At 42.6% G+C, this 15,635-nt stretch overlaps 2 protein-coding genes across 2 annotated transcripts; one reads left to right on the top strand and one right to left on the bottom strand.

The window, feature by feature from the left end:
• Positions 1–320: 320 nt before the first annotated feature.
• LOC129841402 (lectin-like) lies at positions 321–7,427 on the top strand. The gene is made up of 6 exons (XM_055909662.1): positions 321–399; positions 936–1,037; positions 2,000–2,151; positions 4,775–4,915; positions 6,622–6,736; positions 6,971–7,427. The coding sequence occupies exons 1-6, from the start codon at positions 345–347 to the stop codon at positions 7,042–7,044; spliced, it is 639 nt and encodes a 212-aa protein (XP_055765637.1). The 5' UTR covers positions 321–344; the 3' UTR covers positions 7,045–7,427.
• Positions 7,428–7,537: 110 nt separating this feature from the next.
• On the bottom strand, positions 7,538–15,217 carry LOC129841270 (P2X purinoceptor 3-like). The gene is made up of 12 exons (XM_055909463.1): positions 14,722–15,217; positions 14,116–14,251; positions 13,590–13,661; positions 13,304–13,373; positions 12,994–13,087; positions 12,843–12,920; positions 12,354–12,495; positions 10,410–10,546; positions 9,214–9,307; positions 8,815–8,880; positions 8,435–8,512; positions 7,538–8,026 (listed from the first exon to the last, which is right to left on the bottom strand). The coding sequence occupies exons 1-12, from the start codon at positions 14,841–14,843 to the stop codon at positions 7,904–7,906; spliced, it is 1,212 nt and encodes a 403-aa protein (XP_055765438.1). The 5' UTR covers positions 14,844–15,217; the 3' UTR covers positions 7,538–7,903.
• Positions 15,218–15,635: the final 418 nt, after the last annotated feature.

The raw sequence follows: 15,635 nt of genomic DNA, 5'->3' as shown, positions 1-15,635 counted from the left end.
AAGTTTGCGTCCTGAATGGCACCATAGTCCCTACATAGGGCTCTACTTTGGACCAGAACCCACAGGAATAGGGTGCCATTTAAGACGCAGAATTAGAGGGGTGGGGAGGGTATTTTGAGGACACAAAACATTTATGACAAACTGTATACAAAACTGCATACAAAAAAATATGCCACAATTCATTTATCAATCAATGAATCCATCCATCCATCAGTTTATCAAACAATTTATTAGACCTCGATAATGATGATAATGATAAAGACTTTATGGTATCTGTAAGGACGGGGTGAGATTTGCAGGGAGGAGGTGAGATTACATTTGCTATAAAAAGAAGGGAGTACCAAATGAGAGAGAGAGCGGGAGAGAGAAAGAGGGAGAAGCAACCTAGTCCACATTCTGGTAAGGTTATTTTTCAGATTACATTGTGCAAATGTTTCTTTTATTTGTTTTGCATTCATTTTTTAAAAGGACCTATATGTATTATTGTTGCATTGTAATTTCAGAAAATGTCTTTAATACATCTACGGTAATAGTGGAATGATAGTGTTTCACAATATTTATTTATTGGAGCAAACAAAATGGCATTCTAATGGTGCATCCTTCTTACTGGGCAACAAACGACGGACTCTTGTTGTCAAATTGACCGGGGCAAGCAAATCTTTTGTTGTCAAATGGGACTGCTGATTGTTCCAGAGGCTGTGACACTTACAATCGTTTAGCGCGCGGTGCCACTCAAACTGTCAGGGCTCGGTACTTATAAATCGCCAGCCAGAGTCAATTTGAGAACAAGAGATTTGTTTTAATGTCATTCATAGCATAGTGCTATAGACTATGCTCTCAGCTAATTTACCTGGTGAAATAAAGTTAATACAATTGATTTATTTAAATACATTTATTTAAAGGAAACTGTTACTGATTGAGTTGTTTGTTTTTAGGAAACGCAGAATTAGAGGAAGCCAAGATGAAGTTTGTCAGCCTGATTGTGATGATGTCACTACTTGGGACAAAAATGGCTTTGACATTCCACAGAAGGACTGGTAAGAGAGTTGCATTGATTACAGTATGTGTTTTGATCAGGGGCACAATTTTGATTTTAGAAGCGGGGAGACATTACTTTAAAATTTTTAATATTATATTTATTTTTAAATCCAGTCAGATAAACAGTCCAAACAGCCAACCCGACAGCTCTGAGGCGTCCGCATTGTCCTAAAGCAAACCGTTGCCTCATTTTGTATCACATTCCAATTATAAAACTGGGGGACAAAAATGCAGTCCCCCCCGTCCCCAGTGAAAGTTGCACCCCTGGTTTTGATGATAGTGCTGAAAGTTTCATTTACATTTTTCATGATGATTATCGACCACACATTCTAAAAAATAATCTGTTTTAAAGTTGAAAATGTCCTTATGAAAATGAGATGCATTCTTTACACAAACGTAGTCACTTAAAGTATTTTTTTTTGCAGTAGATGTTATTGGTTTTTAGCAGTCATAGACTGAATTGCACACCCATTTGCAATGATAGATTATGATCACATGTTAAAACCCTAAACTAACACTAACAATACTGTTAATATAATACAATGTTAAAATATGCAATATATACTAAACAATAATAGTACAATGACAATATTGGGGCGGCAGGTAGCCTAGTGGTTAGAGTTGGGCCAGTAACCGATAGGTTGCTAGAACGCATGCCTGAGCTGACAATGTGAAAATCTGTTGATCTGCCCCTGAACAAGGAAGTTAACCACACTGTTCCTAGGCCGTCATTGTAAATGAGAATTTGTTCTTAACTGATTTGCCTGGATAAATAAGAGGTCTTAGGTAGGCATTTCTTAGGCCCCTGGGCTATATGGTGTGCGCATTGATCAGTTTAGTGAATTATGGAATGGGGGAGTTCTGTTAGCGGCCTGTGAGTGTCATATTAATGTTCAGCTTGTGGCTGTTTTCTAAGTATATAAGGCCCCAGGAGAGTAGTTATTCCATCATTGTCCCCTAGGTGGCGATGATGTTCCAGTGTATCTCCAGGAGGAGACTGCAGCGTGTGACATGCCCAGAGCCTGTGACCTGAAGAATTATGAAGACTGGTACAGGCTGGGCTCCTACTGCATCAAGTACTACAAGGCTGCACTCAACTTCACCGAAGCGGAGGTAAGCAACATTCTACATGACAGGAGAACGACATTATAACATGATCAAAGGATGTTATTGCTCTACCTGGAGTCAGTCAGCCTGTCCATTCCAATACAATGGCAATACAGTGAAGTGAAGGTTAAATCCAATGTCTTAATTAGAGGTGTCTTCTAATGTATTCATCTTACTCCCACTGGCGGACTTACCATTAGGCAGAAGAGGCAATTGCCTCAGGCCTCACATCATTTGTAGGACGTCATTGTAAATAAGAATTTGTTCTTAACTGACCTGCCTAGTTAAATAGAGGTTAAATAAAATAAAAATCAAGAAGCCTCATGACGTGGGCATAATTGAAATTAAAATATATAAATATTTCTCCGCTGAGGGGCCCCCCCCCCATGCTTTGTTTGAGGCATAATAAATAAATAAAATAAAAAAATCCCCATCAAAATGTGTCTGAACTAGAGATTTCTGTGTTTTTGCATGGCCTTTGTCTCAATCCACCTCCTCCGCTGATGTCGTCCTTCTCCACCGGCGGTGGAAGGTGGCTGAGGTAAAGCTACAGGAGACATCTCGAAAATCAGTCTTCGATTAAAAATGTCTGTAGCGTCCTAACGGTTTGAAAAATGTATATGACCCCTTATTGGAAACATAAAACAGTCACGAACACGATGGTGTTTCGGTTGCTCTACTGTACGTCCCGCCCACAAGTGTCATGGGACTCGGTAAACGGTAACGCGGTAAAAATGATTAGCATTTTTTCCTTAGCTTTCTTAGTTCTATATCTCTCAGATCTTACTTTTAATTTAATGTTGACTATCTGTTTTTCCATGTATGAATGTGTTATTCAATGCATTTCTATTGGCTAACAGCAGTAAGTCCAAATGCAATGTTTCATCAAATTATAACAGCCCTAAATTATACCTACAGTGGTCCTAAAATTCTAAATCAAATATCTAAATTATCCTTGGTATGACCATCTTAAAACAATTCCATATGTTAGTTTAGTAGTAATCTCGCGTTGTCATACGTCCAAATCACGTCGCTGTCCCGAACTCCAGAGTTGTGGAGTAACAAAAAAACAGTAACTGTAATCTGTTACATTACCAGCTAAAATATTGTAATCAGATAACAGATACTTTTGAAAAACTAGATGTTACTTCTAGGATTACTTTTTAAATTCAGAAAGGATGTTTGTGGAAAAAAAACGGACATTCAAATCAGCATTGAAAAAAGTTTACGTTTGTTTCCGCCTGAGCGAGTCTGACCACAAGTCAGAGACCCCTATGATGACACACCAAATGCGTTTGATGGATTGCGGGAAAAGAGCAGGAATAGGCTTTTATAGGCTACTGTCCAAGCTATGTCGTCCAATGGTGTGACTGATGTTTACACCCAAAGATGATCCAACTGGAATAAATGCTCGGACGTAAGAAAGACAACTGCACTCTATACTCCTCTATGAACTGATTGTCTCTATACCTGTCGCAAGACCCACTGGTTGATGCTTATTCATAAAGCCCTCTTAGGCCTCACTCCCCAGGGACGCCTGGTTCTCGACGAGGCCTTTTTACTCGAAGGGGATACAATACACATTTCTTCAGTAAAACGGTAGGTGCTGCTGATAATACTGCCATCGTCGTTGTAAGAAATTGTAATAGATACTGGAAACTAGTAATAACAACATTTCAACATAAGCCATCTTTTATACAAAATACACATACTCCTCATTTCTCTTGGACATATGCTGGACTTATTAAGACACCAACTACAGACACACACAATTCCCCTCCCCCATGATAACCACAGACACACACAACTCAAGGTTGGAGCTCAAGACAAAGAACTATCTCAGGAAGCAATGGAACGTTGACACCAGGCCTGTTCAGGACTACCCAAGACCCAGATCGACCAATCGGAAGGCCAGACTTCCAGATCAACCTACTTTGCTTGTTGTCTATATAAAACTGTACAACTGCTTAAACTACCTCTTTCCGGACGATTCCATACGAGTCAGACAGAAAGAGCCTTGCTGCAAGATTTTACTAAGATGTCTTTACATGTGATTAAACGGCCTTATTATAAAATTATCCACCTCGTCCTATTGTCTCCTCTTGTTCTCCTGTCAACAGTAAACGTTTTATCAACATCGTCGAGGCAGAGGACATCTATGTGTAGCCCATTTCTGATGCTGGTATGACATGTCATACATGGGCTATTCTAGCAAGACAGTGGCGCTGTTTCGCTTGCGTTCTCCGGTGAGATAGTTTCAGCCGCTTGCGAATTGAAGGAAAGTTGGCGTGTGCACAGCTCAGATGCTGGAATTATTTTGAATAAATGTGCGAAGGTAACCTTCTTTTTGAAGTGATTTGTTTAACAATCAGATAAAACATCATGACTGGTTGTGTTCATGGCACATTAAAAGGTAATGCATGTTTATAGTTAATTACCCATGAAAAGAAAATGGTGCATGCGCATAAGAGTGGCCTCTGACTGGCCTCTGCCTTGGGCTCCAAATCACTACGTCAGCACCTGCTTACTCGCTCTCTCTCTCCTTCCTCCCACTCTCTCTTTCTCTCTCACTAATTCACTCTTTCTCTTCCCACCACCTATTTCTCCTCTTCTCTCTCATCCCTCTCAGACACAGTGCAGGTCTGCTGCCCCCGGTGGCCACCTGGTGTCGGTGCATAACAGTCAAGCCAACGCCAACCTGCTTTGCGTGGTGATGAAGAACAACGCCAAAAGCCCTCGCATCTGGCTGGGAGGCTTCGAACTCTTCCAGGTACGAGAGGAAGAGTGATGGATGGAAGGAGTGATTAAAACAGGGCGGATAGTGGGTGGAGGGAGGTAAATTCATGTGGGAGGAAAGAGTGACATGTTCGGTAGAAGGGGAAAGAGAGAAGCTTTGCAGCGCAACATTTAACATTGAACATATGATTGTCGTAATATCTACATTTACAGTATTCAGACCACTTGACTTTTTACACATTTTGTTACGTTACAGCTTTATTCAAAAGTGGATTCAATTGTTTTCCCCCCCTCATCAATCTACACACTACCCCATAATGACAAAAACTGATTTTTAGACATTTTTGCAAAAAAAACGGAAATATGACATTTACATAAGTATTCAAACCCTTTATTTAGCACTTTGTTGAAGCACCTTTGGCAGCGATTACAGCCTCAAGTCTTCTTGAGTATGATGCTACAAGCTTGGCACACCTGTATTTGAGGAGTTTCTCCCATTCTTCTCTGGAGATCCTCTCAGGCTCTGTCAGGTTGGATGGGGAGCGTTGCTGCACAGCTATTTTCAGGTCTCTCCAAAGATGTTCGATCGAGTTCAAGTGCGGGCTCTGGGTGGGCCACTCAAGGACATTCAGAGACTGGTTTTCATCAAGGATCTCTCTGTACTTTGCTCCGTTCATATTTCCCTCGATCCTGACTAGTCTCCCAGTCCCTGCTGTTGAAAAACATCCCCACAGCACGATGCTGCCACCACCATGCTTCACCGTAAGGATGGTATTGGCCAGGTGATGAGTGGTGCCTGGTTTCCTCCAGATTTGACACTTTGCATTCAGGTCAAAGAGTTCAATCTTGGTTTCATCAGACCAGATAATCTTGTTTCTCTGGGAGTCCTTTAGGTGCCTTTTGGCAAACTCCAAGCGGGCTGTCATGTGCCTTTTACTAAGGAGTTGCTTCCGTCTGGCCACTCTACCATAAAGGTGCTGCAGAGATGGTTGTCCTTCTGGAATGTTCTCCCATCTCCACAGAGGAACTCTGGAGCTCTATCAGAGTGACCATCAGGTTCTTGGTCACCTCCCTGACCAAGGCCCTTATCCCCCGATTGCTCAGGTTGGCCGGGCGGACAGCTCTAGGAAGAAACTTGGTGTTTCCAAACTTCTTCCATTTAAGAATGTTGGAGGCCACTGTGTTCTTGTGGAACTTCAATGTTGCATACACTTTTTGGTACCCTTCACCAGATCTGTGCCTCGACACAATCCTGTCTCGGAGCTCTATGGACAATTCCTTCGACCTCATGTGGGAATTTATATAGATAGGTGTGTGCCTTTCCAAATCATGTCCAGTCAATTGATTTTACCACAGATGGACTCCAATCAAGTTGTAGAAGCGGCTCAAGGATGATCAATGTAAACAGGATGCACCAGAGCTCAATTTCGAGTCTCCTAGGAAAGGGTCTGAATATTTATGTAAATAAGGTATTTCTTTTATTTTTAACACATTTGCAAAACTGTACAAAAACTGTTTTCGCTTTGTCATTATGGGGTAGTGTGTGTAGATTGATGAGGAAAATGTTTTATTTAATCCATTTTAGAATAAGGCTGTAACGTAACAAAAAATGGAAAAAGTGAAGGAGTCTGAACACTTTCCGAATGCACTGTACATTTTTTTTTAAATCACCACCGGTCTTTCTATCACTCCCCTCTCTCTTGCTCTATCCACCTTTCTCTCTCTCCCTCCTTTTCTCAGTCTGGTAAGTTTGTGTGGACTGACGGCTCCAGCTGGAACTTTGAGGCGTGGACCCCTGGGGAGCCCATCTCCCGCTGGACGAGCCGCGAGGACTGTGTGGAGATGAACTGGAGCAGTAAGAGATGGAGAGAGGGATGGATGGATGGTTTTTACTTGCAATGGCTGTGACATGTGTTTGTTTTCACCTACATTAGTTGAATGCACTGGCTAACAGCTAAAATGACAAAAACGTGAAAGAAACATTTCTTGGAAGGTGGTGGGAAGAGATGGTATTTTGAACTCACATTTGAACTGTCTCTCTGTCTCTCTGTCTCTCTCTCTCTCTGTATATGTGTTCTCTATCTCCAAGGAATTGGGAAATGGAACGACCACACGTGTTTCACCAAGAAGAGCTACGTGTGCTCCTTCAAGAACAGAGTTTGAGGACGAATATCCACGCTCACATACTTAGTATGAAGCAGCAAAATATTGGGCATGCTTTCTCAGTGGTATGTTAGTATAGACTGTGTGTCTGTCTGTGTAACACCAACCCAGTCCCCTGCTCCTCTCTCTTGGGTTGTGACGGAAATGACACCCTATTCCCTATCGAGTGCACTACTTTTGACCAGAGCCCCATAGGTTCCCTGGTCAAAGTAGTGCACTATAAAGGATAGGGTGTCATTTTGGACTCAACCCTGCTCCTTTCCCCAACCATCCCAACCCACAGATCTCCTGCAGTGAAACCAAACCACATAGAGATGTGCCTGCTTTTAGCAAACTGAAAAATGCATTAAAAAATATATATAAGTAAAGAGTGTTAAGCAAGTAAACAACTAGAGTTTTTGTTTGTCTGTTCCTAGCAGGATTTGAGTTTCTGGCAGAATCAAACCAGAATCAAAATTTAAGTCACATACTTTTTTTTAAGTAGTGGGTAGACTTTAATACTTTGTAGAGGTAGGAGTTCAAATACAATAGTCCATGCAAAGTTAAGGATTACACATACAACCTCCACTATGAAAATATTACAGGTAAATTACAGGTTCATGTGAAATATTAGGAATATTACAGTGCTATATATACATGCATTCTCTATCCGGGGTGAAGTCTCCCCTAGGTACAGATCTAGGATCAGCTTCCCTATCCCCAATCCTAACCATAACCTTTAGTGGGGAAAATGTTAAACTGATCCAAGATTAGGGTTTATGGGTAATATCACCCTAAACCTACATTTGCAGCCAAACTTCCCAAATTGCCACCATCCACCCCTTTCCCCCCTCAAACACTCCATTCAATTGGCTGTCTGTTAGCCGTATTGCCCAATGGAAAAGGCCCCTGAGTCGTTTGACTGCTTCTCTACTCCAATGAATTCCCTACTCCGATACAGCCCATTGCTGGATAAGGAGTTCTCGATCTGCGTGTCTGATACCTAATGGAGTAATGGTAGATTGGGGGGGAGAGAGGAAATTACTTTATTTAATTGTATACACTTGAAGAACATCAGGAGCACATTAGTCAGGCGACTCCTATTTTCCACTTAAGTAAACTTTTCAGTTAGTCTCTAGTTGATATCAATGCAGGATTTAAGTGGAAATTAGGATTTGACCCCAAGTTTCAACTATTCCTCTGGGCCGTATGTATCAACTTCTCAGAGTAGGCTTACTGATTTAGAATCAGTTTTGCCTTTTAGATCACAATGAATAAGATGCTGGAACTGATCCTAGATCAGCATTCCTACTCTGAGATGCGGCCTCAGGCCTGCAAAGACTGACACTGGTTATTAAGAGAAATATCTATATCACAGTAAGCAGGGTTGGCGCCTCGCCTCGAACTTTACCTCCTCAAACTTCTTGGCCTTGTATTGCTCTGCTCCCTTCAGGAAGTTCAAGAGTATAATGTCACAAAGCACGGTGCCCTGTGACCAATCCAAGGCAGAGAAAGAAAACAAGGTTGTAGAATAGAATAGAATGGAATTGAAGAAAAGAGGAGAAAAGAAAAGAAGAGAATAACTATTTTCCACAGAAATAACTTCAGTTGGGGAGACAGAGAAACACATGGCACAAAGACATTTTCAAACTAGCCTATAGAGACTGTGGATAATATTATCACAAAGTTAAGAGACTGAAGGTGGAACAGATATGTTTTCATTTAAAACTAGCCTAGAGACGGTGTGGATACTTTGTGGATAGAAAGTAGCAACTGAAAAGAAGGGCTCACCACTCCAACTGACGTAAAGGCAGCTACCATGTTGATCAGAGTCGGGATCATGTTAAACTTCCCTGCCTGTAAGAAACAAGTCAAGTACTTTACAGAAGTAAACACACGCACACACACAACCAACCACACACACACACACACACACACACACACACACACACACAAGCAGACATACATCAGACCCCCCTCGTCCTCATCTAAATAACGCATACATGTAGAACAGTCATGGACCCACATAGGCAATTAGACTCATGCAAACCACAGACATACATGTTCTCACACAGACACACGTGTGCTCACACACACACACACATACATACACATGAACACACACTTCCTCCTACCCTCTAATCATCCCCCATCACACAGAAACACACAAACAGCATTACAAACACTCACATTTCCATTGACCAGCACATCAAACCTGATGGCATAGGCCTTGAGCAGAGTACGGTAATCTGTCCCGTTGTCCATCTTGTAGTACTTAGCATACCTATCAGCACAACATGGACAGAGAGTAAGGACATGGGCAATGCACATGGGTTGTACCATGGGGACATGCCTCTACTCAAGGTCAAGGGCTCACCATAGAGATACACAGTGGTGGAAAAAGTACCCAATTGTCATACTTGAGTAACAGTAAAGATACCTTGATAGAAAATGACTCAAGTAAAAGTGAAAGTCACCCAGTAAAATCCTACTTGAGTAAAAGTATAAAAGTATTTGGTTTTAAATATACTCAAGTATCAAAACTAAAAGTATAAATCATTTCAAATTCCTTATATTAAGCAAACCAGACGGCACCATTTTCTTGTTTTTTGAATTTATGGATACCCAGGGGGACGCTCCAACACTCAGACATACTTTACAAACGAAGCATGTGTTTAGTGAGTCTGCCAGATCAGAGGCAGTAGGGATGACCAGGGATGTTCTCTTGATAAGTGTGTGAATTAGACCATTTTCCTGTCCTGCTAAGCATTCAAAATGCAATGAGTACTTTTGGTTGTCAGGGAAAATGAATGGAGTAAAAAGTACATCATTTTTTTTTAGGAATGCACAGTGTAGTGCATAAAAAGTAAAAGTAGTCAAAAATAGTAAAGTAAAGTACAGATACCCACAACAACTTCTTAAGTGGGACTTAAAGGGGTATCAGAAAAATGTATCATCATGAATAAGGAACTTTGAAAATAGTTCAAATAAACCCTATTCAATCTATAAAATCGTTTGTCACAGAAATAGATGATGTGCAGTTTGACACAGATAAGATGGAGGTCATTTACACTAAATCCATTAATAGGGATATTTTAGGTGTGTCATCTAATTATTCTTTTTTTTATACAACAAAAAGGTTGACAATCACTGATCTAGCTTAAAGCCATTTACTAACCATAGACAACCCAATTTGAAGAAGAAAACAATGCTCTGATCATTTACTAATCGCTCCCAACCCATAGCCACCCATTTGACTACTTTAAAATGGTGGAAGTCCTCAATGGCAGTGTCCATGCAAAAAACAGATTATATCCATCTAGAGATCTTTATGCATCTCTATGGGGCTCACTCTCTAAAGGCCAGAGGTTAGAGGTCAGGGCTACCTGAAGTTGTACCCGGGGGAGACGCTGTTCTTCTCCGACATGGCGTCCAGCCGGGTGAAGGAATAGGAGGGGTTACACTCATCCTCTGACTTGTCTAGGTCACACATCCAGCCGATCTTTATACCTATCACCCCTCCCTGTAGGAAGTGGTTGACATACATTAAAAAAATCTCTTTGCTACTTTGTGAGAGTGGGAAAGAGACAGCCTAAAGGGGAAGGAGTGAATATAGCCGAAGGGGAGGAAAAAGGGTGAAAGACAGCATAATATGTGAGTATAAAAAAGACTAGTATGGCTGGAAAGAACTGTGGATAGAAATGACAGGAGGCTGCTAATAATATGTTGGAAAGCAGCAACTGAAATGGAATCAAACACCTGGAAACGTGTTTGATGTATTTGATACCATTACACTCATTCTGCTACAGTTATTAACACCAGCCTGTTCTCCCCAATTAAGGTGCCACCAACCTCCTATGATAGAAATATGACAAGTAAATATACCAGTATGAATAAACTCAGCAAAAAAAGAAACAGCCCTTTTTCAGGACCCTGTCTTTCAAAGACAATTAGTAAAAATCCAAATAACTTCACAGATCTTCATTGTAAAGGGTTTAAACACTGTTTCCCATGCTTTTTCAACGAACCATAAATATTAATGAACATGCACCTGTGGAACGGTTGTTAAGACACAAACAGCTTACAGACGATAGGCAATTAAGGTCACAGTTATGAAAACTTAGGACACTAAAAAGGCCTTTCTACTGACTCTGAAAAACACCAAAATAAGATGCCCAGGGTCCCTGCTCATCTGCGTAAACGTGCCTTAGGCATGCTGCAAGGAGGCATGAGGACTGCAGATGTGGCCAGGGCAATACATTGCAATGTCTGTACTGTGAGATGCGTAAGACAGCGCTACAGGGAGACAGGACAGACAGCTGATCATCCTCGCAGTGGCAGACCACGTGTAACAACACTTGCACAGGATCGTTACATCCGAACATCACACCTGTGGGACAGGTACAGGATGGCAACAACAACTGCCCAAGTTACACCAGGAACGCATAATCCCTCCATCAGTGCTCAGACTGTCCTCAATAGGCTGAAAGAGGCTGGACTGAGGGCTTGTAGGCCTGTTCTAAGGCAGGTCCTCACCAGACATCACCGGCAACAACGTCGCCTATGGGCACAAACCCACCGTCGATGGACCAGACAGGACTGGCAAAAAGTGCTCTCCACTGACGAGTCGCGGTTTTGTCTCACCAGGGGTGATGGTCGGATTCGCGTTTATCGTCGAAGGAATGAGCGTTACACCGAGGCCTGTACTCTAGAGCGGGATCGATTAGGAGGTGGAGAGTCTGTCATGGTCTGGGGCGGTGTGTCACAGCATCATCGGACTGAGCTTGTTGTCATTGCAGGCAGTCTCAACGCTGTGCCACCAGCCATACTGCTCGTTCTGTGCGTGATTTCCTGCAAGACAGGATTGTCAGTGTTCTGCCATGGCCAGCGAAAAGCCCAGATCTCAATCCTATTGAGCATGTCTGGGACCGTGGATCGGAGGGTGAGGGCTAGGACCATTCCCCCCAGAAATGCCCAGAAACTTGCAGGTGCCTTGGTGGAAGAGTGGGGTAACATCTCACAGCAAGAACTGGCAAATCGGGTGTAGTCCATGAGGAGGAGATGCATTGCAGTCTTTAATGCAGATGGTGGCCACACCACCAGATATTGACTGTTATTTTTTTTATTTTGACCCCCCTTTGTTCAGGGACACATTATTCCATTTCTGTTAGTCACATGTCTATGGAACTTATTCAGTTCATGTCTCAGTTGTTGAATCTTGTTATGTTCATACACATATTTACACATGTTAAGTTTGCTGAAAATAAAGGCAGTTGACAGTGAGAGGATGTTGTTGCTGAGTTTTTATACCTGGGAGTGAACCACCATACCTTCTGTGCCAGCGTGGTGAAGTTCTGGTGTGCATAGCGGATGACGTCCCCCACCCTGAAGATGGGGCAGTAGGTGTTGTTCTCATGGTCAAAGTTACACGCCTTGATGTACTGAGGGGTGATAGTGGGCAGGAAGTTACCCCTGAGACACACACACACACACACACACACACACACACACACACACACACACACACACACACACACACACACACACACACACACACACACACACACACACACACACACACACAAACGCGAGAGAGAGGAGACCAGTTAGAGTTCAATTATCGTTATTGCCGTCATCACCAATGTCATCGTCATTGTCATCAGCATCTTCATCAACATCATTAACATGATCATTATTACCATCATCAACATCATTATCTTCATAATCAACATCATTGTCTTCATCATCAACAACATCATTATCATCATCATCAACAACATCATTATCATCATCATCAACAACATCATAATCATCCTCACTTGGTGAAGTTGAAGAGGGGGAAACGAATGCTGTTCTTGATGAAGATGGTGAAGTTCTCCACCTCCATCATAGGATGCCTGAGGGAAGGTCAGAAAGAGAATCATGTTCCTTCCTCAACACACACACACACGCACGCACACGGTTACCCACGTCTTGATGTAATCGATCTCCGCCTGGCACCAGCCTCTGATCTCACAGGTGTTAAGGGTGTCGCTGAAACGTACACACCTGCCCGTCGGAAGACCTGAGGAAGAGCGCGAGGGAAAAGAGAGAGGAAGAAAGAGAGAGGATATATGACACAGAAAAGGGGAGGATGGATAGGGACAATAAATGACAAAGACCAAACCATTATTTTGGGAGAAACTGTTTGGCAAATTCTGTAACATCTTCTATCTTCTTCAGGAAATACAATAAGAAAAGGAAGAGAAAAAGTTGATCAGAAAAAGTGGAGAAACCTCACCATTTCCCCCAGGCTTGTTGAGGAACTTAGTGCAGTTGTTGTCGTGCGTACACTTGTATTTCATCTCACTCTGTGTATCACACATAGTACAGAGTTAGAGTAACATACAGAGGCAGACAGATGGACGGACGGACGGAGGGAGGGAGACAGACGGGCGGACGGACGGACAGAGACAGACAGACAGACAGAGAGACACAGAGAGAGACACAGAGAGAGAGATAGAGCATGTGTGGGGGGGGGGGGGGGCACAGAGGGCCAATGGGAGAGTAAGTGTGAGGGGTCTCACTTCGGGACAGTATCCCTGCACCTGGTTCTCTGTGATGATGAGTTTGGTGATGATGCAGAACACAGAAGCCCCCTGTCAGACCACACACACACACACACAATAAAAAAAAACTTATTTTCATTGACCAGCACATCAGACCTGATGTCATAATCCACACATACCTCAGTATCAATATTTGGTATCCATTTTTAAGTATTAAGTATTAAGTGACGTTCACAGGGCTTTTAACAAATCCATTACCCACAAAGTGCTTACAACAACCCAGATATAAGCAAAGATTGAGCAAGCAGGGGAGACAGAGGCTATACAACAACTATACATGGCTCCTTAGGCTGTCTATCAATGCCAATTGCCAACATTAACATAAGGAATCCAAATATCTCAGACCATAGTTTGTGTGTGTGTGTGTCGCCTGTCGGTGTGTGTGTCCTGTGTGTGTGTGTGCGTGCTTGGGTACCTACGTGTGCACATGTGTGTGTGTGTCTGTATGCATGCGTACGTATGTTTGCGTATGTTCGTGTGTTACCTGAGAGGGGGTGACGTACTCAGCTACGTCCATGACTCGGTTGTTGTACAGTCCAAAGCCTTTGACTTTGGTCATGACAGACGACTCTATAGCCGTGTCTCTGATCTGGTACGCCTTCTCATACACAAACACCCACCTGAGAGAGGTGCAGGAGAGGAGAGGAAGAAGGAGATAGAAGAAGAGAGGGGGGGGTTGGAGAGAGAGGGGTTGAGATAACATAATGGGAAAATCATTCAATCCCATTTTCCCGTCTCTTCCTGTCACGTATGGAGTACTAATGAATGATCTATGAGTCTTTAAAGACTAGCCTTTTGTTGGGCTAAAAGAGATCCTAATGAACAAACAATAGATTTATAAGATTCAGCTCCATAAGCGCAAGACTTTGAAAAGATGTTTGATTGAAAAGACGTTGAAAAGATGTGGAAAAGACGTTAAAAAGACATCTGTTTGGTTTAAAGTCTTTCTTATGAGAAATGTGCATCTGACTGGAACTGTGTGGAGACCTTTTTCCTGTTTCTCCAATGAAAAGACGTTGAAAAGACGTCTTTCAACCAATTTCTCTCACTGGAATATCCAAAATGTGAGTGATAGAGCGATACTACTGACCCGATGAAGTAGGTGATGATGAGGAGCTGTACGACACGGTTGATGATCCCGATGGTCCAGCTCTTCACCACCACCGACTTGGTGGTCTCGTAGGTGAAGAAGTCCGTGATACACGTCCACATCCTGACGTTGAGGCAACCTGGGATACCCAATAAATCCAACTTGTGTCTGTCGGTGACCCAAAGTCACAGCCAACAATCCACAGAATGCCTCTTCAGAGAGTATGTGTGACTTAGCTACCCCCCCAAAAAACTAAAGGCAAACCCCAAGATGTGTTGGTTTCCCTACATACTAAAACACAGTTATTTGTTCCAAAAAAGCAATCTGATCATTGTCTTTACTTCTTTCAAAAAGGTTCAAGTAACAGACCTCAATGTCACTGCTGAAATAGTGAAATGGTAAACGTCCTTACTCTCTCCCTCGCCGTCTCCATCTCTCTCTCCAGCTCTCTCTCTCTCTCCAGCTCTCTCTCTCTCCCTCCTCCTTTCTCCATCTCTCTCTTTACCACCCTCTCTCCATCTCCCTCTTTTACCCCCCTCTCTCCATCTCTCTATTTACCCCCTCTTTCTCTCTCTGCTTTTTGTCTTTCCTCCACTTATCAGATTGACTCTCTCGCCAATGTCTCTCAACCCCTCTATCTTTCTTTCTCCTCTTCTGCTTCCCCTAATACACCCCCCCCCCCCCCCGCCACACACACATACAGACACTATTTGCCAACCATTACACCCCAAATCACATCAGATGAATGACATTTCACTTAAATCTAACGGAAGTTATCTATATCTAAGTATGGACATCTGCATTGAGCTGGTCACACAGAGATCCTTTTAAATTACTACATTCTATAAGTCATTTTATGGTGAAATGGCCAGGGGGAATATTGAATCCTGAACGGGGGCCAAGAAGGAGGAAGT

This window comes from Salvelinus fontinalis, chromosome 42 (genome assembly GCF_029448725.1).
Source record: "Salvelinus fontinalis isolate EN_2023a chromosome 42, ASM2944872v1, whole genome shotgun sequence".
Lineage (NCBI taxonomy): Eukaryota > Metazoa > Chordata > Actinopteri > Salmoniformes > Salmonidae > Salvelinus > Salvelinus fontinalis.
This window is presented reverse-complemented; position numbering and strand designations above follow the sequence as displayed.